General features: G+C 48.3%; 1 protein-coding gene across 1 annotated transcript; it reads left to right on the top strand.

Moving 5' to 3' along the window:
* Positions 1–8,688: 8,688 nt before the first annotated feature.
* LOC307190070 (putative inactive 1-aminocyclopropane-1-carboxylate synthase-like protein 2) lies at positions 8,689–25,540 on the top strand (the record flags this gene model as incomplete). The annotated part of the gene is given in 17 exon segments (XM_079928882.1): positions 8,689–8,822; positions 15,557–16,110; positions 17,515–17,574; positions 18,026–18,096; positions 18,488–18,557; positions 18,782–18,848; positions 19,836–19,933; positions 20,189–20,266; positions 20,604–20,704; positions 21,766–21,855; positions 22,603–22,648; positions 22,748–22,889; positions 24,217–24,260; positions 24,264–24,359; positions 24,446–24,538; positions 24,541–24,601; positions 25,407–25,540. Coding segments are annotated over 17 exon segments (1,827 nt in total). The 5' UTR covers positions 8,689–8,800.
* Between the last annotated feature and the right edge of the window lie 253 nt (positions 25,541–25,793).

The raw sequence follows: 25,793 nt of genomic DNA, 5'->3' as shown, positions 1-25,793 counted from the left end.
TCCAACGTGTTAGTTCATGTCCTCCGAGAAGCAGACGCCAAAATGGGATTCAAAACGCAATGTATTAATTGGAGGAAACACCTGTGAAGGATAAACGGGAGGGAACAGGAGTGGGTGGGAGAGCCTTGGGGCTGTGGTCCTGGTAGAGAAGAAAGAAGGAAGGGGCCCGAGGCAGGAAGAGTCTTAGATCGCAACACGGTTCCCAAAAAAGCTCAGCCCCGTGATGGGGAGTCCTGGAGCTAAAGTAGGCTGAGGGGGGAAGCCCGCACCTCCTAGGACCAGGCCTGTGCCAGTCCCCCTGCCACGGCCCATCACAGGCTGGGCGCAGCCTGCAGGGAACGGGAAGCCTGCCTCAGTGAGGATGCGATGGTGGGCCCGGCGGGACAGAGCTGGGCTGTGGTCCACTCGGCTCCCTCAGCGGGAGATCCAAGTGGTTCACTTTTACCACATTTGCTCACTCAGTAGGCAGACTTGGGAAACATACTCATGCTCTCCGAAGCTCAGATTCACCATCTGTAAAATGCGGATGATAATAATAGCTTAAAACAACACTGATTTATTCTCTCTCACAATTCTGTGGGTCAGTGGGGCTCAGTCGGGGGGCTGGAATGTGCAGGGTGGCATCTCACCCTCCAGGTGCTCCCTCCACAAGGCTCATCATCACTCCACAGCCCGGCCTGAACTTCTGTGCAGCATGGCGGCTGGCTTCAAAGGGCAAGCGGTCCAAGAGGACAAGCCCCAGGGGCCAAGCATTTGTCAAGCCTCTGTTTGCATCATGTGGGCTAATGTCTCATTGGCTGACTCGTGACGCATGGCCACGCCCAGAGTCGGCACGGTGGGGGAGGGGGCACTACACAAGGGCATTCATTGTGGTCACCAGTGTTACAGGCTGCCACAGGGCTACGGGGGTGGGGGTGGGGTGTGTGTGACAGGATGATGTTGCTAAGTGCTCAGCACAGTGTCTGGTCCGCCTCTATATCTGTGCCCAGGACACAGTGACTGACGGGATGAAACCTCCCTCTGAAAGGCTCTGGGGTGAAGGTGTCCTCTCTGGCTCTGAGGAGAACTTAGCAGAGTGGGCTGATCGGAGAGGGGACGCTTGGGTCTTGTCCTGCCCAAGGATTCCCAGGAAGAAGGGAAGTGCTGGAGCCCAACTTTGTAGATTCTGGGTTCGGGGGAAGACGCAGGTCAACAGAAGCCCAGTAGGTCAGAGCAGGCCTCCCGGGGGACGAGGAGAAGACTTCCTGCCAAGAAGATTCCCAGTGGGAAGGAACTCACAACTGTGGAGTAACTGGGAGAAAATGTCCTGTGGAAACTCTCAACCCATCATCTCTAGGTCTCCCGGGGGAGAGTGAGAGGAGTCAGCTCCTTCCAGAACATTCCGTGTAATGACTTCAGTCTTGGGAGACTGGCGAGCGCACAGTAGGCCTCAGTAAACATGGACTGAAAGAATGAAAGTTGAGATGATCGGGGGAGGAATGGTGTGGTGGACGGCTGGGCAGAACTTGGCAGGGAGAGGCTCAAATTTATATTCATTATTTCACATAATGCTATCCATCCCTCTTCCCTCACCTCTCTTCACAGATGAGGAATTGCTGTCCAGAGATGCTTAATAACTTACTTACAGCCACACAGTTTCTAAGTGGCTGAGCTGGGATTCGAACTTGTGACTTGACACCCAGACTCTTGACAACCACTCCATATAGGTCACACCACACCGCACCATACCTCACTCAGAGAAAGGGCCATTTCAGGGGATCACAGCAACCAACAAGGCCCAGACAACAAGCGGATGAGTTCAGAGCCTGCCAAAGCCAGACAGCACCTTCCCCCTGGGGAGCAAGGCCACCCAGTCACCCCATGGTTGCCATCTCCTGCCTGCTCTCCCCCAGCACCCCCAGGGCTGAGGACACTCAGTCTCCCTCCCAGGACCAGGGCTCCTGAAGGGGGCCCCTTGGCTTTGAAGTGTGGGTGACAGGAGTAGATAGTGTCCATGGATAATGTAACAAAACCCTTTTCTTTGTGCCCTGAGCAGTATCCTGGGTCTTGGGCAGAGGGAGAGGGGGGTGGCTGGAACAAACTCCTCTTTGACAGCTGAAGCAGAAAGACGCTGGGGAAAAGCAAACAGAAAGCGCCCAGAAAAGACTGACTTAACTGAGCCACAGCTCTGGTAAGGAGAACAGCTTATTCATATTTGAAGAGGTATTGAATGCTGGCAGCATACTAAGTACTGGAAGGAAGGGAGATGCTGCCATCGAAATAGATCAAGGCAAAGTAATGAGATGGAGAAGCCAGAGGAAAAGGCATTGGCAGGTGGGGTAGCGGGGGCAGGAGGCTGGGGAGGGAACGAATGGGAGGGTGAAGGGGGCAGTGGGCCGTAATCGTGCTTTCCCTCACAGACCTACTCTGTTTGCCTTAGAATATGATTCTTCATCTTTGGGGGATTCTGATGAAAGCCTGGTCCTCATCATTCCTATAGCACCAAATGTACTTGCAGAGAAGATTCGGAGTGGGATGAGAGGTCCCGGGGCCCATCCCCAGCCCCTCTAAGACAGCGTTGTTGTTTTTCTCGGCCACGGCACACATGCGGGGGTCTTAGTTCCCAGACCAGGGATCGAACCCGTGCCCTCTTCAGTGGAAGCGTGGAGTCTTAACCACTGGACCGCCAGGGAAGTCCCAGACAGTGGGTTCTTTTTTTTTTTTTTCTTCAATATACCAAACTCGATTGTATTTCTATACATTTGCAATGAACAATCTGAAAATGAAATTAAGAAAACAATTCCACTCACAATAGCATCCAAAAGAATAAAATACATAAGAACAAAGTCAACAAGAGAAATGCAAAATGTATCTCTGAAAGCTATAAAACATTGCTGCAGTAAACTAAAGATCTCAGTAAGTGGAGAAACATCACGTATTCACGGGTAGACAACGGGCTCTTAACGAGTGGCATTCATCCCCATGGTCCACCCCAGAGTCTCTGGGTCAGCGAGGCAGAGGTGGAACTTGGCACTGGTTTGGGGAAAAGCTTCCCAGGGGACTCCGACGTGGACCCTGGTTGAGAATATTGTCCTGGGGCTCCAGGAATCCCAGATGAAGACCTCAGGCTTTCAGGGAGCAAAAGTGTTCTACTCTAGCATTGAGAACAAGTGAATCCAAGCCAGGAGTGGACCTCACACAGCCCCCCCGGTGTCCTGACTGGTTTGGGAACCTCCAGTCAGCCCCACAAGGCAGTTAGTCACCCAGATACGAGCTCAAGAAGATCTGTACTGTCTTCCCATGTGCTCAGAATAAAAGCCTAAATCCTCATCAAGGTTCACCAAACCTTGTGAGATCCTTTCCTCAAAGTCAGCAAATACAAGTTCTCACCTCAGGGCCTCTGCACTTGCTGTTCCCTTTGCCTGGAGCTATTCCCCCAGAGATCCATGCAGACTCTCTTTCAGTTCCTGAGGGTCTTTGCCTAACTACCCTGTCCAAAGAGCATTCCTTCTTGCTCTTAATCCCCTGCCCAACTTGCATTTTCCTTATAGCACTTATCCAACTCTGTTGGTTTATATACGTTGTTCATTTTCTGTCACCTGTTTCAGAAGGTAAATTACAAGAGGTCTGCCCCTTTTTGTTGCCTTCTGTGACACCAGTGCCTAGAACGGTGTCTAGCACATGGCAGTGGCTCATTAAGTGTTTGTTGAATGAATGAATAGTGATAATTCTTTACTCTCTGTTATCCCACAGGACACAGATGTCACTTTCAAATTCGGTTAAAAACTCCCTGGAAACACAGAGCTGCTTTTTAGAGCCGTCTTCCCATGTAATCAGCAAATAAGTAAACAAAAAGCAGCTCCTTGACACCTACTGTATGCTCAGCCCCCATAGGCTAAAGGGAGGTACAAACAAAGAGTTAGTCTCTCTCTTCAAGGTCTTTACAATCCAGCTGGGGATGAGTGCTCCGGTCGTAGAATGCCTAAGCAGACAACTGCTCAGAACCTTGAAGGATAGTCGTTGGAGCTCTGAGGGGCTGGAGTGGTCAGAGAGGCTTTCTGGAGGAGGGAACACCTGCAGTGCCCTTTGAAGAATAGGGCCTGCTGGGTAACTGGTTGGAAGAAGAATGTTCCCCAGAGGGCAACCAAGTGGCAACCTTCTTCAGGTCCTGATGGAGGAAGGTGGGTTGAGCGGGTCACAGCCACCATATCCTGACATTATGGCATTCCTCCTCCTCAGGCTGTCCACTCCAGGTCACCTCATACAACCTGGAGACCAGGCCAGACCTAATGGAATCGTTAGGGTACTATTGCTGTGGCCCAGGAATCCAGGAAGAGAACACATGAGATTCAGACACGCCTGGAGTCAGGCCAATGCAAGCAGCGTGAACTTGCACAAGGCTGAGGAAAACTTGCTGGGCCTCAGTTTCCCCATCTATAAAATGGAACCAAGGACACGTTCCTCATTGGATTGTTGGGAGGCCCAGTATGTGAAACTCTGGATCCATGTCCTCAAAGAGAGCCCATCACTATGGACTCTCAGGTTCTGGCCACAAGTGTGCATGGGCCAGGGTTTTCTCAGGTCACCTCCTCTCTGGGCCTCAGTTTCACTGCTGTCTATCTCTGAGATGGGTCAGGGAACCCTTTGCAGTTTCCTCCCCTCTTGTCTTCACCTCTGTGCTTGCCAGGCTCCTCTTTCCCAAGTGAATTTGCATGTGGCCAGGTGGCTATTTCAAAGTCCAGGGAACTGAAATCAAGGGAGCAAGGGTGATACAAACCAGGGTGGGAGTGAGGGAGGGCAGGTGCTCAGGGCAGCTGGGTCCGCGTCCTTGGGGGAGGAACTAGGTCTTTTCCCCACCTCCCACTGCCTACCTCCATGCTTTCCCCACCAGGAAAGAGGACTCAAGGGCCTTCTAAATGAGGCCAAGCCGGACACTGGACTTGGAATCTTGCTCTGCTTCAGCCCGAAAGAGCTGGGGAGGAATGGGGAGTGGAGCGAGGGAACAACAGCGTTCAGCACATCTGGATTCTAATCCTACCCCTGAGGTTTTCTAGTTGTGCGACATTGGCGAAGGCACCCAGCCTCTTTGAGCCTGGGGTCCTATCTGAAAAACAGATCCTAGGAGACCCTAAGAGCGCAGAGGTCGTGCTGAGTTAGGTTGGGATTGTACTGCCGGGCTCGTCCGGGCCCCGCAGTCGGCGCGAGCTCGGTCCCAGCCTTCCGTGCGCGCGCGCCATGCAGCCGGGGCGCTGGCTGCTCTCGGAGGGGGTCGGGGCCTTCGCCCACCTTTCCTCCCGTCCGCGCTTTCTCTGCGTCTGCAGAGGCCCCTGCCCTGAGTTTTCCGCGCCAGGAAGGAAAATAGGGGTTTAGCGACCCCTCTTGGCGAATGCATGTTACAGCTGTTGTGGTCGCAGGCGTCCCACAGGCAGATGATGGGAAACGCGGGAGGTTGGGGGAAATGAGGGTTTTCCTTCTGGGCAAGTCTTCATTCCACCGTCAGCAGTCACCTGGTGACTGCGGTGATTGGTTCCTTCATTCCCGTCCTCAGTCACTCATCGAATTGCTACCAATAGTCGTCAACAAACACTGACCGAGAACCACCTCTGTGCCTTGGAACCTAAGAAGCTACTGCCCAGAATGGACCCATTGCATTATGGTATACATTCGTTCGTTCATTCGTTCGTTCCTTCCTTCATTAATTTACCCACTCGCTCACTCATTCATAAATGTGGTTGAGCTCCCCTATGGGCCAAGCACCATTCTTTCCATTTGAGAAACAGTAAGCAAACAAGCAAAGACCCTTGCTCTCATGAGCTTTAAGTTTTAGAAGGGGGCACTGAAAATAGTGCACATAATAAACAAGTATCGAGTACATGTGAAGGAGAAAAGTGCTATAAAACATGAAAAGTGGAATGGGGGGCACTGCAGTGTGGCAGGGGTGGAAGCAGGTTGCAGAATGAGGTAGGTGGTCATAATAGGCCTCCGAGAGAAGGTGATATTTATGCAAAGAGTTGTAGGAGGTGAGAAAGTGAGCCGAGCAGGTATCTGGGGGCGGAGCAGTCCAGGCATTGGAACCCAGCTAGAGCAAAGGCTTTGAGGCACTGCTGTGCTTTATACTGTAGGCATGAGCAAAGAGCCTGGGGATATAGGTTGGGGCCCCTAAACCTGCCTAAGGAGTCAGGGAGGAAGTTTCCTTGGAGGAGGTGACATGCAGGCATAGACCTGAAGGAGAAGCAGGAGTCTGCCAAGTGGGTAGCTTTGTGAAAGTGCTCTCTGAGTGGAGGCAACAGCACATGCAAAGGCCTGGAGGAATGAGAGATGATGGTGTGCTGGGAGCGATACAGGAGGTTCAGTGTTTTGGGGCTGTTGGTGGTGGGGGAAGAGAGGTGCAAAGAATGAGACTAGGCAGAAATTTGTGATTGATTATTCTAGAGGTCTTGTATGCCACACGAAAGAATTTGGATTCAGAGGTTGCAAATTGATGGCCGAGGGCTGAAATCAACTGGTAAAACCATTTTGCGTGGCAGTGCTTGCCTTTTTTTTTTTTTTTAACTTGAAGGCATAGAGGAGGGATATGCAGGCTTCTGTTAGTCAACAGTCTCCCCCGTCCTCCCCTTTGCCTTAAGCCAGCTTTGCACATTTGTTACCATTGTGTCCTTGAAGGCATTTGGGTTTATAACCCCTGTAAGAGGAAGGGGAGCCACTGAAGGATCTTGAGCAAAGATTAGACTTTTCTGTTGGAAAATGTATTCTGGGACTCCTTGAAATCGGGGAACTTTTCCTTTATTTTGATAGTCTCACGGTCTAACACAGGGCTTGGTACATGATAGGTGCCCAGTGAATTGTTTTTTTGAGTGGGGAATGAACAAATAAATGACAGAAGAGATGGGTCGTCAGTGCAGGCCAGGCTGTGGAATATGTGAGGTCCTAACGCTCTCGGTAAAGTGCCTGCCCACTGCTCATGCGTCCTCTCAGTGTGGAGTCCACGAGGACAGCGTCTCTCCAAGAGGAATTCAGAATCACCTGCCATGTTTGTTTTAAAATGCAGACTCCTGAGCCCAATTATAGACCTACTGGATCGAAATCCCTTAGTGGAGCCCAGGCACCTGCATTTTAAACAAGAACCCACTGAAGTTGGAGGACAGGCACAAGACAGGGTATTCTTGAACCACAAGCTGCTTTTGGCCTTGCTTCTGTTTGTCGACCCTCAGGGAAGGCAGACCAGGAAGCTCGTTCACCTAGGCCATTCCCATCGCCCTTTGTGAGGTAGTTTTCATGACTTCCCCCTTTAACAAAGAGACACTGAAGACCCCGAAAGGCTGAGTGGGTTTGCCAAGGACACACAGTCAGGTAGGGCTAGGGGGATTGGGACCAGCCCTCCTGGCAATCACTCCAGTGCTTCCTCGTCAAGCTGCCCTTCCTGCCTGAGGTTAACCCACTGCAGCCTGCTCTCAACTGTGACCTCCCCAGAAACGGGAAAGGTTAGTAGCTCATTTGTGCTTTAATTGAGGTTCCCTTGCTCCAGTGGTTCTCAGACATTGCTAAGTATCCAAATCACCTGGTGGTCTCAAGATACTACTCAGGCCCAGGCCCTCGTCCACTTCCAAGAGCCTCCTGCCCTTTATGAACCCTCCAGGTGACGCCAAGACCTTCAAAGTTTGAGAACCAGGGCTCCAAACTGTGGTTCTCCCAGGTGTGGGCATTGCTGAGCCTCTCTCTGTAATGGTGCAAAGAAGAGTCCATTTTACTCTGAAATTTTTAATCTCCATAATGTTTTCCATAATGGCTGCACTAATTTACATTCCACTTCTGGGTGTTTATCTAAAGAATACCGAGACACTAATTTGAAAAGATACATGCACCCTTATGTTCATCACAGGATTATTTACAATAGTCAAGATATGGAAACAACCTAAGTCCCATCAATGGATGAATGGATAAAGAAGATCTGGTATAGGTATACTATGGAATACTACTCAGCCATAAAAAATGAAATCTTGCCGTTTGTGATAACATGGATGGACCTTGAGGGTATTATGCAAAGTGAGATAAGTCAGATGGAGAAAGACAAATACCGTAGGATTTCACTCATAGGTGGAATATAAAAAAAAAACAAAAATAAATGAACAAACCAAACTAAACAAACACAGAGAACAGAGTAATGGTTATTAGAGGGGAAGGATGGAGGTGGGGTACGAGTAAAGGGGATCAACTGTGTGATGACAGATGGAAACTAAACTTTTGGTGGTGAGCACGCTGTAGTGTGTGCAGACGTTGAAATATAATGTACCCATGAAACATATAATGTTATAAACCATTGTTACCTCAGTTAAAAGTAAAGCAATAAATTAAACAAAATTTTTTTAAAAAGAAAGGCCATTTTAGGTAATTGAGAGCAGCTGGGGGAGATCCCCTTGGAAAGGGCAAGGTGGATCTTGTCGCCCTTGAAATCATCTGCGCTTAAAAGCAGAGCATGCAGGCCCAAAGCAGTAAGCAAGCCTAGTGGGAGGAGGAGGTGGTGGAGGGGTCTCTGGGCCCCAAAGATTAAGAACAATTTCATCAGACATAAGGATTTTATTTGTTTTTGGTTTTGGTTTTTTGCAGGACGCGGGCCTCTCACTGTTGTGGCCTCTCCCGTTGCGAAGCACAGGCTCTGGACGCGCAGGCTCAGCGGCCATGGCTCACGGGCCCAGCCGCTCCGCGGCATGTGGGATCTTCCCGGACCGGGGCGCGAACCCGCGTCCCCTGCATCGGCAGGCGGACTCTCAACCACTGCGCCACCAGGGAAGCCCAGACATAAGGATTTTAGACCAGAGAAGAAATGAGTAAAAACAGGGACGGAGGTAAATGCAGGGTGGCTCGGTCGGGAGCCGCGGCTGTGGAGTGAGAGGGGGCTTTAGGCCAAACATTGCCGGGCTTTACCTGGGCCCCTGGAGCCCCAGTGGGGTGGGGCAACGATGGACTTAGGGGGCTTCTGGATCCCTGAAAGTGAAAGCCAAGCTTTGAGGGGATATGCACCCTTCCAGCAAAAGCCTCAGGGAGGGATAGTTAAGAGGGCAGTGGGGCCTGGGGTTCAAGCCTCCCTTTCCCATCCTATTTGTGTGAGCTTGTGTGATTCACCTCCTGCTTTTGAGCCTCTGTTTTCTCATCTGTAAAGTGAGGCTAATGGTGGTACCCTCCTCATAGAGTCACTCTGAGGATTAAATCACGTGGGGGATACAAAGCATCCAGACCAGAGCCCGGCTCAAGGCAGCACCCAATCGGTGTAAGTTGTTGTTGATAATGTTGCGGTTGCAGAGGGACTGTGACCCCCAAAATAGCTTACACTGTTCATACTCATTCTGGGTATGTAGGGGGGCTGCATTAAATTCAACAGACTATTATTATGTCCTCATTCACCCCATCTGAAAGTTGGGGATAACACCTCTAGGATTAAAGGAAAATGAAGCTGCCTGTGGTTGGGGGTTCCAGGCAGTGCTAGGCTCACTCATGAGGTGAGTGGCCCCGGTTGAAAGTGCTGGTCTAGTGTTCACTACCGAAGTCTGGTCAGCATATATATGCAACATGGGTGTAGCTGCATCCCCATAAAACTGTATTTACCAAACGATGAACTGGGGCCCTAGCCTATAGCTATACTCAATTCTCTTGTAGAACGTCTGTTAATTCTTTTGCGTCTTCCAGGTAGACAGTAGGAATCTGTAGATAGCAATCATCCAAGTTCCCTATTTTTAACTCTAATTTCTTTCCTTGCTCAATACTTTAGCCGAGACCTCTGGTACAATGTTAGATATTTCACAGTGATCACGGGCAGCCTTAGCTCTTGTTCATGAATTCAAACCCTTCAGTTTCTAGATTGAGTAGGAGGCTGGCTTTTGGGCTGAGAGATGTCTTGGTTAAAGAGGTAGCCATTCGTGGCATCAAGTTGTCTAACTCAAGAATGGGTATCGAATTCTGTCAGATGTCTCCATAGCATCTATAGATCAAGTGACTTTTATCCCCTTAGGATCTATTAATGAAGAGTTACTATAAATCATAGAATTGAGCTGTCCTTCCATTCTCAGTATGACCCCACGTGGTTATTGTGTTATGCTGATGGATTCTGCTTGTTAGGTGCTATTTGTCTTCTAAGTATTAATAACCTAATCATAGGTGAGATTTGTCCATAGTTCTTCATATAAACATCATCAAATCTACATATCACTGTTTATTTGATTATGAAATGTGGATGATTTTCCTTTCTTCTAGAACAGTTTAATAGCACTGGAATAATATTCTCCTTTAAGTACATGGTAGAATTTCCTTATGAGACCCTCTGGGCCAGATACTTTTTTTTTTTTTTTTGTGATACGCGGGCCTCTCACTGTTGCGGCCTCTCCCGCTGAGGAGCACAGCCTCCGGACGCGCAGGCTCAGCGGCCATGGCTCATGGGCCCAGCCGCTCCGCGGCATGTGGGATCTTCCCGGACCGGGGCATGAACCCGCGTCCCCTGCATCGCCAGGCGGACTCTCAACCACTGCGCCACCAGGGAAGCCCTGGGCCAGATACTTTTTAAGGGAGCTAGCTCTTTGATAACTTCTATGGAAACGGATTTGTTTAGATTTTATTTCTTATCTGGAATTAGGAATAATAAGCTATAATACATTTTAAACTGCATTATCCATTTCTTCCAGACTTAGGCATATCCATTAGAATAGTTCAAAATACTCTTTAGTTCATCTTATTTCCATGCACGTGCTTTCTCCTATTTTTCTTGACTAAGTTAGCTTCTGCTTGCATTCTCTCTCTCTCTCTCAAGAACTGTCTTTTCATTTTTTTCTACTGTAAATTAATTATGCAAATATCCCTCTGTATACTTGGGGCCTGTTCCCATACTGGTCTTTACACTTGAAGGGCTAGCATTGGAAATGAACTCATTTAGCTATTTATAGTCTAATAGAGCCTTAAATTAGCTACAGCTGCATTTTCAAAACCTACTTAAATATAGTAAAATTCATAAGTGTACACTTTGAGCTTTGACAAACGGCTATAGCCGTGTAACCATCACCCTATCAAGATATAGGTCATGTCGTCTCCCCAGAAAGTTCCCTGCACCCCATTACAGTCAGTTTCCCAACCTCCTGTCCAGGGAGCCACTGTTCTGATTTCTATCACTACCGATTACTTTTGCCTGTTCTGTGAGTGGAACTGTACTGTATGTACCTTGTCTGCTCTCTATCACTCCGTTGGTTTTAGCTTTTAAAGGCAAACCTACTTGCTCTGGTTAGTAGTGTCCTCTGCAGTAAATCCAGCCCCTCTAGGGGGAGAAATTGGTACTACCTATTGAAATGTTGATCTTGTGATGGCTACAAGATTCTAGGTTGGGAGTTATTACCTTTCAGTATATTGAAAATAGCATTTCACTATCTTCAGGTGTCTGCTGTTGCTAACACCAGCTTTTGGTCTATTATTCCTTTTAGATAACTTTTTCTTTTTTTGCTTGGCTGCTTTCAAAGTGTTTGTTTTGTTTTTTTGTAGCTTCACCATGATGTCTTTTTTTTTTTTTGTAGCTTCACCGTGATATATATATATATATAGGTATAGATTTATTTATCCTAATTTGCACTTGTTGGGCTTCTTGAAGCCATGCTTTGGTGTCTGGTTATTTGGCACTGATAAAACATCTTATTCAAATTGCTTCTCTTCTGCCCCATTTTCTCTTCCTTTGGGACTCCAAGCGAATGTGTATACGTGTATGTATATTTTAGATTTTATATCTTTTGTCTTTCTTTTGTGTCTTCATGCCACACTCTAGAAAGTTTCTTCAGCCTCTTTTTCCAGGTCACTAATTTTCTCTTTAGTTGTATCTAATATGCCATTAAACCCTTCCACTGAGGTTTAAAATTTTTGATCATTGTATTTTAACAACAGGCGATCTAGAATCTCCCGTTTTCTTTAAATCTGTCATTTAAGTAACTTCTAATTTTTGTCAACTTTCAGGCTTGGGTTTTGTCTCCTTGAACAGAAAAGCAATTATTTTACAATCTCCTCCTAGTACCTCAAGTCCAGTTGGTCTTTGTTGTCTGTGCTGGTTTTAGCTCATGCTGTTTATTCATGTGTCTGGATTTTCTGTGTGCTCGACACTGTATTTGAAGAATTATCCTTTTTGAGAAATCTAAAATCTAAAGTATACTGCTTCCAGAGTATTTGTTTGCTTCTGCCCAGGGACTTTGAGTCACCAACAGTACAGGATGACAATACTGTTGGATGAAGTTAATCCAACGTCAAAACTCGAGACTTCTGGGGCATCATGTGATGTGAAGTCAGGCTGTAGTCTGTGTAGGTGCTGGTTTTCTGCCAGTTCACTGTTTTTCTAGGAGTTCTGGGCTAAAGTCAGAGGGCTTAGGTTTAAATCCTGGTTCTACTATGGGACACTAGAAGCTCCTTGTCTTCACTGAGCTCCAATTTTACCTCCAACTGAGGTAAGTACCTTCTCATCTTACATGAGTAACTGATGCCCAGGGGAGATAATTCTTCCAACATCCTACAGTTGTTGAGTTGCAACTACAGAATAGAATCTGGGCTTCTCCAGGCTGCTTTTACCTGAGTTTTCAGTTTTGCAACTTGTATTTAGGCATCTGTATCCCCAAACACCTTGCTTCCCATGCACATAAAGAAGACTCGACAATCTTTATCATAATTACTACATTGAAAAGGAAGAATCTTAATTAGGTTAGAGTACTGAGACTCCAGGGGAGGCTGGTGCATGGCAAGGGGAAGGAAGGCCAAAGGGCAAGATAGAGCTAGAAGGGCTTGTAGGGCACTAAAAAAAGAGACAGAAGTATCCTGGTATAAATGGTATACCCAGGTACTGGCATCCCAAATGAACAGGAGACAAGCTTGTTCCTAGTTCACTTCCCATGTTCTTTCCCCATTCCCAGTTTCTACTGTTTAAGATCTTTCAGCTCTTATCAGAGGGCACCAGCTGGGCTGGTTCTGAGATGCTGCTTCTATAGAAGGGCCCTGAGTGTGGTTTGGGAGGTAGATGGTTGAAGGATGAGAAATACTGAAACCAAGGATGTAGCCAAAAAGACTTAGCCAGACAACTTAGGGCTGAGAGTTAAGGACATCATGGCCTTTGTGGAACAACATCATTACAATAGACTTTTCCTGTGGAAAAGACAAGTTTTGGCAGAGGTCCATCTTCTAGGTTTTCCCCCTGGCCTTGCAACATACTCAGTTCCTTATCAGAGAAAACATTTACCAGGAAAATACACTTTTTGCAGTTCCTTGCCTTGGCCCCACTTTCTGCTCCTTAAGCCCGCCTGGAGAGGTTCTCATTCCACCTTCTGTAAACAGCCTCCCTCCTCCAATGGTTTGTTGGGCCACCTGGCCTCCAGCTTCCCTGCCCCATCCTGATCCCTGTTTCCTGTGAACCTGGAGTCCCTGGCTGAGGGCTGGGTGGATGGGACAGAGTAATGGGACCTTGGTAACAGCAAGGACTTCCAGGATAAGAAGTCCAAGAGACTCCCTAATCCAGCTTGACCTGGAATAACTTAAATCCTGGGCGCATGTGCTGCTCTATGGAGCTGTCACATCTTTGATTTTATTATTAAGGTAAAACAGAACAAACACAGTCTATATGTGATAGCCCAGGCCTGGGAGAAAGCAGAAGTGCCCTGGTGACAGCTTCTTGCCCATAGAAGGGAGGTCATCTCCACCATCTTGGCCCTTCCCACAGGCACTGATCAAGACCAATAAGGATGATGGGTACCACCTTTTGGAAGGCAAAAACAAAGGAACCTACTCACCTCCAGAGTTGAGAGCCCCGTTGAAGTGACCCTCTTACTTCTAGGGGATGGAGCTTGGGCCAGAGCAAAGCTTTTGCTTGTGAAACAAAGGGTGAGTCTGGGAATAAGAGCTTATATTTGTTCAATTTCTTTCTAAGTATGTTTCTAAAAGTGGTAAGTAAAGTTCTTTGTATCACTGTTGATGAAATGTTGACATCCTAAGTCAAGACTTGGTACCCCTTTGTCCTATGGCTTCATCTGGCTGTTGCTCTGTCTTCCATAGCTTAAAGTCTTCAGTCATGGTTCATCTCTTTACTGACTCGGCCACATCCTTGTGGTTGTGCCTCTCCCACTAGTTACCTACGTGCCAGGCACTGTGCTAAGGATGTGATGACGAAGTCTGACCTGGGCAGATACTGAACAAGTAACAAAATTAAGCATCATCACATAGAAGTATAGGTTGCAAAAAAAAAAAAAAAAAAAAAAAAAGAAGTATAGGTTGTGATGGGAACATCACAGGCAGACCAAGGATGGTTTGGAGAGGTTGGGCGGAGTGTCTAGTACTTTGAAATGCTGGTGCCACAAACCTGTAAAAGAAGTAACAAGGTTTTGTACATGTGGGGGGAATGTAAGGGATGTAACATAGAAAAAGAACTTAGAAGATGGCATTTGGTGGGAGATGTGTAAGTCTAGATTCTTAGAAGAAGAGGTCTCAGTGACTGGGCATATGAGGATTGTCTTATAATGAATTAGAGGCAGCTGTCAGCCTCAAATTTTCTTACCTCCTGGCTTCTTAATATCTGATTTTTTTTTACTCTTTGAGGCTTTATAAAGGTGTTTCTCAAGTCTTATCCAGCATTTTGACTTCTTTTCAGACAGAAGGTTGTTCTGAATAGTTAGAGGTTCGGAAAGTATAGTCCTAGGAACTTCGTTAAAACTGCAAGTTCTTAGGCTCCACCCCAGACCTCCTGAAACAAAGTACAGTGATGAGGACTAGCCATTTGTGTCCTCACAAACCTTCTAAGTGATTCTGGTGGACTTTAAAGTTCGAGAACCATGTATCTCAACCATGGTTACTGGTGATGGAAGTCCAAGGCAGCTGTCACCGTGAGCAGGTTGAAGGCATTTACAGGAAGTAACACAAAGTAGGAGCTTTGAACATCTGGTACGGCCAACTTGGGGAAAATGGCAAAAAGAAGGGCTGACGTTCTAGAACAAGAGCTGGCAAATGTTTTCTGTAACAGGCCAGATAGTAAATACATTAGTCCTTGTGAGCCACGTGGTCTGTGTCACAACTATTCAACTCTGCCGTTAAAGTACAAAAGCAGCTATAGATAATATATAAACAAGCAAACACAACTGTGTTCCAATAAAACTTTATTTACAAAAACAAATGGAAGGCTAGTTTGGCCCTTGGGCAGTAGCTTACTTACCCCTATTCCAGCAGAATGACTTATTCAGCGTTTTGGTTTGGTGTTTTCGTTTTTAGCAGCAGAATCCCTTTTCTTACTTAGAACTCTACAGAGCAGGAATTGCTCTGGTTGAAGAATCCACAGCCTATCTGTTCAGTTTCCCCTTTTTCTCTAAGTGGGCCCTAAGGGTCTTCCCCAGAACATATGTTAATGACATTTATGTACAGCGCTCCAGCATCTGGGTTTGGGGCCACTTAGGCATTGCCCTTGAATGAGCAGGTAACTCTTCCTGAATTCATCTGGGCCTACAACCAAGGTGTGGAGGTAGGAGGAACTAGTGACCAGCCTGAGATCAGGCCCAGACCTTTGCTGCAGTGCATGGACTCTCTTTCTCTGCAGGTTCCAGCCAGCCTGCTGAGGCCAATAGGAATACCCAGAGTATGAGTGGCCCATCAGACATGCCCTCCATGCCCTATGGCCAGATGAGGGACCAGGCCCTCAGAAACCGTAGCATCCACACCCAGCTGATGGAGATTGTGCTGTCCTTGCGGCAGACGGTGGAGGATAACATCACGCAGCTGATGACCAGGCACCAGCCGCAGGACCTGGCGCTGGAGAAGCAGAGGCACAATCAGGCCGTCAGGGACAAGGTGGCCTTCCTGGGTCACTTAATGTTCCAGATGCTCCACTACCTGCAGTCTGGGGCCACAGGTGACCGGAGCTTCCAACTGCCTGACACTTCCATGGACTCTAGGGTCGATGTCAGAGGTGGGCAGCAGGCCCAATCATCCAGGCAGATTTGCCAGACGTTTTACCAACGGAGTGATTTTGAAGATACACTTATCAGCTATGACCTGTACAACCGTGGGATTGACATCTCTGCCTTATACCACTCCAGCTTCCAGGACTACACCTACCAAGGAAACAAATACCACAAGGACGAGAACACCCTGGTGAGGATGGGGGGACATACTCTAGGGGCCCCATCACTAGGATTTACTGAGTCCCGTGTCACGTACTGTGCACTCTCACTGACTCTTCCAGCCCCATGAAGTAGGCACTATTTTCTTCTATAGGTAAGGGGATGGGCACGGAAGTAAGGTGATGTGGCCAAGAAAGTTGACAAGCTGGGTCTGGTTTCCCCTCCTGTCCCAGCTCTTACCCACTAGGAGTCACTCTGGTCACTGTGGTAAGTGAACCTACCGTCATGGAACTCAGTCTGGTGATGGATATCGTCGGCCATTGGGGAAATGAACATGAATAATGTTTGCAAGAGCGCTAAGGGGATGCCTGCTTTGGGTGGTCAGGGAGGATGTTTTAAAGGTTGAATAAGCCAGCCATGTGGTGGGAGTCGGGGTGGGGGTCCTCCAGGCAAGAGGAACAGCATGTGTGAAAGCTTTAAGGTGGGAAGGGCTTGGAGTGATTGGACAAGGAGGCCCATGTGGCTTGAGAAGGGACAGTGAGCGCTGTGACAGAGGTATGGATGGGATCAGGCCATTGTGAGATGTTAGGATGTTATCCTAATGGTGGTGGGGGCAGGAAGAGACTCCCAGCAAGGGAGGTTCACAGCAGCTGTCCAGCCAGAGGGCGGAGGACCACACGAGCCACACCTTTCCTTCTGTTCCCATCTAAGTGACATGTGGCTGGTGACTGTCTGCTTTTCTGGGGGCCAAGAGAGTCAGGTATCCCCACTGGCCTCTGAGGGGTCATACCTCTTCCAGTAACTTGAAGGGTCCATCCATGGAAGTGGAAATAGCAGAAATGGATACACGCAGGGCCTGTGCTGGCTAAGGATCCAGGCTCTGGGGCCAGTCAGGTGGAATTCTGCCCATGACCAAGGTCACATGGATAGTAGTTTATTCAACCTTTCTGGGCTTCACGCCCTTTAAGCTGAGATCAGAATAGAACTTTTTTCTCAGGAGTTGTGAGAGTGAAGGCAATTCACAGGAAGCACTTAGTCTAGTGTCTAGAACATAGGAGCTCAATGAATGATAGCTGGTACATAATACAACTATTATTATCTATTGGGCTGGCCAAAAAGTTCATTTGGTTTTAAGTAAAAATAAAAGACATTCTTCATTTTCACCAAGAACTTTATTGAACAACATATTCATTAACCAAACAAACTTTTTGGCCAACCCAATAAATGGCTCGAAAAAGGGAAACTTGCAAGCTATGAGATCTTTAGGGTTTGTAGAAATTTATCTAATATTAAAGTTGTCAAACATGGATTGCATTGCCTCATGGAGCAGGGAGACCCCCATCTGGGCTCGTCCAGCATAAGTACTTGTGACCTGGTTAAAGCGTCCATGTAGGGCAGGGCAAGAGGACTGACCTTAGATTCCTTCCATCTCCAGGGCTACATCAACCTTGGTACCAGTGAGAAGAAGATCTGTATTGATCTGCTGGCTGAAAGGGTAAGCCATGTTCCAGCGTGTGCTGGGACCCACCTTCAGGCCCAGGCCCCCTAGAATGTTCTTTGGCATGTTGTAGATACAGGAATAAGACTTAGAAGTTTGGGGAAGGGAGTGGGGAAATAGCTTCTAGAATAGCGCATCCAACCTCCTGGTTGGGCTGTGTTGGGAGGTGTTCTCTGGATGGATATATGATGGGTAAGCTGCTAAGAGAGCCTCCGGATCAAATGTAGGGTTGGGGAAGTTGTCAGACACTTCCCAGTGGATAGCTATTTGTATAATCTTTGACAAGAAGCTTGAAGCCTCCGTTCACCAGGGAACATGAAGCATATATGCCCATTTCCTTCTGGGAGGCCCTGTGTTGCAGGGCAAACACCCACATGCGTCCTAGGAGCAGGCTGAAACTTCTTGGGCATCCCTGGTCTGGCTGGGCTCATGCTCTATTTGTCACCAGTTGACTCGGACTGACATGCTGTACATTGATGAAGACCTACTGCAGTATCCTGATTGGAGAGGGCAACCATTGTAAGTAGCCCCTTACAGAGCTGGGGTCTTCTGGTCCACAGGCACCTGTCCTCATCCAGGGAAGGACTCAAGGTGCCAGATTCTCTGCTGGGTGCCTACCTATTTTGGGGGACAATGACTTCTAGAAAATGCCTAGCCCAGAATATCATAGGAGGCAGGCTGGTATCATAGAGATAGCACTGCCCTATAATTCAAAAGGCCCAAGTTCTTGTCCAAACTCTTACAGTTAATATCTGTGTCGCCTGGGGAGTTGAGAGCCTCAGTCCCCTGTTAACCCTGTAAGGACCCTGAGGTTGGATGCTTTGCTCTTTCAAAAAGACCCAAGTCTAGACTATGGGGAAAGCCCACAGGCAGGCCTGGGAAACACAGGTCTCTCTGGGTCTGTCCACAGCCTGCGGAAAGAAGTAGCCCGGTTCCTGACCTCCGACTGTAAGGCACCTGCCCACCTTGACCCAGAAAATGAGTCTCTTTCCAGCCTTCCTGCCACCCTGGGGGAAGGCCATATTCTTGGGGGCCTCTCTGCCTTTCCAGCACAGCCCCTCAGAGCCGGGGCAGAGTGAAGGCCAATGGGTCCTAGCTGAGGAGACTCCTCATGTCTGTCCTCCCAGGCGGAGAGAGACGGGGGAACTATCCCTCTTACGTGAGGATTGGTTTTCGACTTCTGCCTTCTGTGTATCTTCTTCAGGTGGTTGTTCTAAACGGCTGCTCCTCTGTCTTCTCCGCACTAGCCATGGTTCTGTGTGACCCAGGTGGTAAGTCAGTGGGCTCTGCGTTCCCTCAGGGAAATAGCAGCATGTGGGCATGAGTGCATGGGCACTGGGCCTTGGGGGAGAAGAGCAGCCTGACTGAAGGCCTTTCCCGTAAAGAACTGGGGTGCTTCCTGCACTGGTTAGAACGTCTTCCTACTATTTGTGCTGGGGTGAGGGATTTGGGTTCCCATTTATTATGGACATGTGACAGTCCTCAAGGAGGTCTGCCCCAGGGATGGTGACAACGGGAGCCAACTCATTACAGTATTAGCTGGACTTTTGGTCTCAGCTCCAATCCAGACAGCCCTAGTAAAGTAGACAATATAGATGCTCTGTCTCCTCAAAAAACAAACAAAAACACCAAAATCAAAAACTGAGTTCTGGACCAAATAAAGCTTGAGAGCTTTGTTCTCAGTCTCCTTCTTAACGATGCCTCCTAACAATCTGAAATAAGAATCTCAGATTTCTTGATGAACCTACTGTATGGGAGACTCGTTACCAAGACGACCATTTCACCTGAAGGGGTGGGTCCTTGATTAGCCCATCAATGAGGCCGAATGGACAGGAAGAAAAGAACACATGAGATCACCAGGGTCACATGACCTGAGCCATGTAGAGAGATGAGAGCCCTCCCTGTGCGTGGACCTCAGCCTCCAGTGTCGGTATGGAGCTGACAAGACTTGCTGATGACCCGTGTTCTACCTGCTAGCAAGCCTGGCTTGAGTCCTGGGATTCCAAGTCACTTATAGCAGTATTCTTCCCTTTCTCCTCTAGTGTACCTGCAAAGAAGAGACTTGAGTGTTGTTTCCCCAAATAATGTTTAGAAGAGTGGATTACTTTTATAGAGGCTGTGCCCCAAATCATTCATCCCTAAGTAGGAGGGATTACCCAACTAACCTTCTCTGAGTGTAGCGTTGCTGCTGGTCTGAGGGTCCTGGCATGTTCTGACTGGGAGACCCTGGACTAACAGCTCTGTCTCTCTGCTTCCAGAGGCCTTTCTGGTCCCCACCCCCTCCTATGGTGGCTTTATCTTTAGTACTCACCTGTATGCGAAAGTTGAACTGGTTCCTGTCCACCTGGAGAGCCAGGTCAGTGTGGGGCCCCTTCCCCTGCTCAGCCCACCCAGGCAATGGAATGATCTTGGGGCATTTCCAAGGTGTAGGGGCTTCTTGCTTTTCTCCTACATAAGTTATGGGAGAAGGATGGAGAAATCGGGCAAAGAGGGTATGTGGGACTAGTGCCCTGGGTATGAAGGTAAAGGATTGTTCACGGTTTATAGGAGTGAGGAATCAAGGCTTGGAAGCTTCCAAACAGGTGGTTCTCAGGCCGTGTTTGTCTTCCAGGTCACTGAGGCGAGCTCCTATCCATTCCAGCTCACCGTGGACAAGCTGGAGCAAGCCCTGCTCGGGGCTAAGATTGAGGTCAGGAGAGAACAAGGTCTTCAGGGTGGGCACTGCCACCCCGGAAAGGGACTGAGTATGGACACTCTGGTATAACTTGTTCACCGAGACGCTGTGGGCACCTTCTTCAAAAGAGATAGTGTCCCAGGGCACGTCACCCGAGGAGCCCTGGCTGTGGCGGCCCCCAGAGCTCCTTCCTGATCCCCTCTGTGGGCAAAAATATGATAGTTGCTCCTCCGAGAGCCCACTGAGGTCTTGATTAGGTGCTCGATACTCGGTGCCCTAACCTGATCTTTGGCTGGACTTGATGTCGATGTGAAGGACTTGTGTTCACTTGGTTACGTTTGGTCCTTTTTAGGGGAAAAAGGTCAGAGGCCTTGTGCTAATTAACCATCAGAATCCTCTGGGAGACATCTACTCCCAAGACTCAGTGATGGAATATCTGGAATTTGCCAAGAAGTATGAGTTCTACCCCCTTGAGACTAGATGAAGTCCGTAAGAAGGGTTCCAATCACTCAGAGTCAAGGAGTCAGAACCAGAAATAATATACCCTAAATATTCTTACTGCGTGGTATACTTTGTGAAGTTACGGACAACTAACTGCAATTGAAATGAAGGCAAATGCCCCCACCTGCTCACTACTTCAAACTGTGCCATTTCCTTTCTAGCCTTTGTCCATGTGCACATACCTACACAACAGTCATCATACAGTTCTGTTGCTTTTCCACCTCTTGTAGCATAAGCACTTTCTTCCCGCATCCATTTCCCAAACTACTTGGCTTGAGGTGCCGAGGAAGACAGCCTCTCAGACCTTGTGGGGTGAAGATGAGTCCCTGTAGAACTTTCATGTCTCATTTCTAAGAGCATGTTAACATGTTATCTCTGAAGTCTGGAAATAGCCCTCTTAGGGTAGATAATCTTCTTCTATCTAGAAGAAACCCTTATTCAAACTTCATAACGTATCCAGACCAATTAATGGCAGAGCAAGGGAGAAGAGGAAGAATGCTGGGGGAGGTCTACATTCCAGCTCTAACATCTGCTAGCGAGGGAATTAACTTTCTGTCTCAGAAACTTAGTTTCTTTCTGTGAAATAGAGCTAACAGTACTGCTTCAAAGGGCTGTTGGGAGAATAAAGGAGATGAAGCACATGAGCACTTAGCCTGCTTTATAAACCTATTTGATTCAGATCTTGGGTGGCAGCTCCTGACTGTACCAGAAGAGACCTCTCTGGGATGCCCAGTCCCTTCCCACTAGTCTCTGCTTGATGAAGCGTGAGGTCGAATGTTCTCATGCATGTCTTTTGGGTTCTCTTCCTTCCTAGTATCCCCAAGTCAGGGTGAAAGGTCCTCTCTGGTGAAGGAGAGACCCTCTTCTACATTGCCACACCTCCTGGAAGGGTTGGAGGGGCTGCTGGGGCAGTAGGAGTGTCTGATCTGTGTTTAGAGAGGACCATCAAACGAAGCAAGCTAACAATTGGGGAGAACCTGGATATCGTCCTCCCTCTTTCACCGAACCTACAGGTACAACCTACATGTGATTATAGATGAGATTTACATGCTGTCTGTGTTTGATGAAGCCATCCCATTCCATAGTGTTCTGAGCCTGGAGAGGTAGGTTGGTCTTGGCTGGAATTGGGAATGAGAACCATGAAGTTCCTACTTTGCAGGCTGAGTCCACGGGCCATCAACTTAATTGGCTGCATGCCAGGAACTGAGCTCAGAGCCACTGGGAGTGTGAAAGTGAGCAAAGTGTCATCTTTCCTCCCAAGTGTCTTCTCCAAACGCCATTTTGTACATGAGATAACTTGAGGGAAAGGTAGCATATGCATTGTCAAAAGTCAAGTTGAAACCCTCCAGAAGGTCAGGGTAGGAACTCCTTGAGAAGTAGGGCACGGGGAGAGAATAGAAATAGAGCAGAACTTTCTGGAGGGTAGTATTCGGCCCTAGGATAGGACGCGGCAGGCAAAGCAAGAGAAGAGCGTGCCTGGAGGAAGGAAGAGCTTCGCCAAATGCGGGGCAGTAAGAAATAGGTGAACACATTTTAGAAATGGGGGGTGGCCCACTTGTGTAGGAGCCAACTGAAGGTGGCTTTGGACCAGCTGTGGGAAGACCCCGAGCCAGGCTGCGGGCCCTGGACGTCATTCAGTGGGCACTTGAGAGCTGTCCCATCTGGTTCCACGAGAATACCTTTTGTTGACTTCCTGGCTTAACTGGGGCAGCTGTTTCTTGACTGTGGGTCCCATAGGCCTTTCTGTCTAGGAAGGCCCTCAAGGCCACTTTCACCTCCCCTTCATAGACCCCAAGTCTTCATCCTTCAAATATTTCTCCATAATCTTGACTGTACTCTCTCTTCTCCAGTTTGCCTGACCCCAACAAGACCCATGTGATCTGGGGCACCAGTAAAGTGAGTCCCTGCTGCCTGTCCTTGGGTAGGGAAGGAAGTCGATCCAGGAGCAGAAGGCAGACCAACTGGGTATTTCCTTCCCTACTTCTCTTCCTCTAGGGTTTCGGCATCTCTGGCTTCCGCTTTGGCACTCTGTACACCCGCAACAGGGAGGTGGCCTCTGCCGTGAGCTCCTTTGGCTACGTCCACAGCATCTCTGGCGTCACCCAGTACAAGCTGTGTCAGCTGCTCCAGGACAGAGGTACTGAGCCCTGTTCAGGGCCAGACCTCGTGGCCACGGGGAATTCCTGGGTCTGCTTGGGCCTCTGACATGCCTTCAATACAGTGAGACCCTGTTCACTGTCTTGGGTTTAACAGTGGCAGGACAGGAAGTTTACAGGAGGGCAGGCTGTAGCTCAGATGATGCAGCCGGGTGTAGACAGAAGATGGAGGTGCTGGTCTAAAACACTGGCCATCTGGTAGCTCGTGCTCTGCTTGGAAAGGGGATCATCAACTGTACTCTAGGACTTAAAGGTGGGAACTTCAGAAATGAGTCTTTATGTAAAGGTCAATTTTCCCTCCCCCAAAGCTGGCTTGCTTCAGGCAAAGATTACAAAGGGACACCCTGATTCCTCGAATATGATTTAACTTCATCTTCCAGTGTGGCCAAAGGAGAGCTGCCATTTGGGCAAGTTGGTGTGGCTACATCTATGGCACCTGAATTCACCTTCCCCTTGGATCTTAAGTGAATGCTGGCTTCAGAGGGAATTTCCCCCCTTTTATGCCATGGTATAAGGGCTCCTTTTTAAAATTCCCTGTAATACAGCAGATGCCAGGCCCGAGGATTTAAATTAAAAGCAGAGATATAATGAAACAAACTAATGTAATCAGATGATCTGGTTTAGAAAACAATTTGCTTTCAGCTTTGGGTGGAGAAAGGGGTAGGTAGGAGAAATCCAGCTGGATGCCTCCCTGCGTGGTGCCAGGCCCTCTAATAGTTTGGTAGAAACCAGATTCCCAGCTCCTTGAATGCTGGTTCTCAGTCTTGGACGCACATGGCAATTACCTGGGAAGTTTAAGTACTGATGTGTAGGCTGTATCCGTGAAGATTTTGATTTAGATGTCTGGGGATATAACCCGGGCCATCAGGCCTTTTAAAAGCTTCCCAAGTAGTTCTAAAGTGCTGCCAATGCTGAGGATAGTTGGGCCAAGATCATCCCCAAGCACGACGATGAGGTTCTTCAACGTCCATTTGTTAGGGTCTAAGGCAGGAAGTAAGGGAGCTATGAGTACCTGCTACTTGCCCAGTTGACAACAGAAGCATCAGCCCCGTTTAGGGGACACCTCAACTTCTTGCCTCAAGGGTGTAAACTCAAACAGAACTTTCCTACACAATTATTGAGAAGCCCAATGTCTCCACCTACCTAGTGGAAATGGGTGTGTTGGGTATAAGTCAGCTCAAATATAATACAGTCAGGCTTGGATAGAATCAGCAGGCATGGAGCCCAGGTAGGGAGCATTCTGTCAGGAAGCCTCTGGCAGATCTTAGCCCTGAGATGTGTGACAGCCCTCTTCCTCCACCCATCCAGAATGGGTTGACAATGTGTACCTGCCCATTTATTGCTTCCGGCTGTAGGAGGCTCACAGGTACATTACTGACAAACTGAAGGTATTGAAAATCCCTTTTCTCAATCGTGGCTGTGGCCTCTATGTCTGGATCAACTTAAAACAGGTGAGTTCTGGGAATGAAGACAGGTGTTAAAGGGCATATCTGCCTGATGGCTTTTGAGCTCAGCTTTGTCCCTCTGTCCTCCCCAGTACCTGGACCCATGCACATTTGAGGAAGAGCTGCTCCTCCATTGCTGCTTCCTGGACAACAAGCTGATTTTGTCCCGTGGCAAGACCTTCGTGGTCTAAACCAGCCTGGCTGGTTCCGCCTCATCTTTGCAGCTAGGCCCCTCCTGCTAAGAAGCGGTGAGTGGGGCTGACCTCCCAATCCTGGCATCCTTCAAAGATGCTCCAGCCACTCCTGTATGACACAATAGCAGAGTCGTCCTTTTTTTGCCTTTAGCAGCCTATAGCTTCAGCCCTTCTAGGCCCTCTGTTTCCACTTTCATATCTTTAAGCTCCTTTGTAAACAGGAACTGACAGGCACTTGAGGTATATTATACCTTTTGGGTGTTTGGTCTGTGTCTGCCATTGAGCAGGTCATTGGGACTGTAAGCTCTCAAGAAATGGAGCTCTGCCCATGTGGGACTTGCTGGCTCCTAGGTGAGATAGACAGGGAGATGACCTAGAAGTCCCTGTATGCTATACTGTGGAGTTTAGATTCTCCTCTGAAGGTTATGGAAACATGACATTCATTTTATCTATTGTATCTCAACACATGCAGGTCACTGTTCTACCTGCTGGGAACATAGCAATGAATAAGAGAACATTTATGTTACACAAATATCTTTCGGGCTAATGTGGAAAATAGACTGAGTGAAGGGCCACTAGAGGCAGATAGAAAATGATGAGGCCAAGGCCATCAGCTAGGTGACAAGATTTGATCTGAGTCATGAAGGTAAACTGGCAGGCAGGGGCTGTGATGATGAAGCCAAAAAGAGCCATGGGGGATGCGGCAGGTCGACTTGGAAATCTATCCCAAGGAGGGGAAGGCTCAAGTTCAGCATCCCTGAACGAGAGGCTCTGTGGTGGCCTACTAGGACCTGGCTATATCTGGGGCCTACATGAAACGCACTAAGTATTTTTCTCTGTCCCCATTTGGACCCTCTAGCCATTCAGCGGTTCCATCAGGTGCTAGTGGAGCAGGGGCAAGATTGGGGAGTGAAGCAACTGGAGGATGCAAAGGAGGAAGTGTCTACCTCCCAGCCAGCGGCTCCAGCCAGTCTCACTCTCAGGAAGTCCTGACGTCAGCCTAGGATCTGCAAGGCTGGTATACTGACCTGGAGCTGTGACCAAACAGACAGTGGGCTCCTCTAGGCATGAGCTCGTTTGACCCCACCATCAGCCCCCCTAAGCTGAGCATCTGTCATTTTTGGAAGCTTTACATCTTTTTAGTCTTCTAGCCATTGTGTGTGTGTAAGATGCTTTTATGGCGATTCCGGTGGGAAAGCCTAGAGAGGAATAGAGGGAGGTCTCTGGGTCCCTATTTAGATGGGTT

This window comes from Stenella coeruleoalba (assembly GCF_951394435.1).
Source record: "Stenella coeruleoalba genome assembly, chromosome: 8".
NCBI classification, from domain to species: domain Eukaryota; kingdom Metazoa; phylum Chordata; class Mammalia; order Artiodactyla; family Delphinidae; genus Stenella; species Stenella coeruleoalba.
This window is presented reverse-complemented; position numbering and strand designations above follow the sequence as displayed.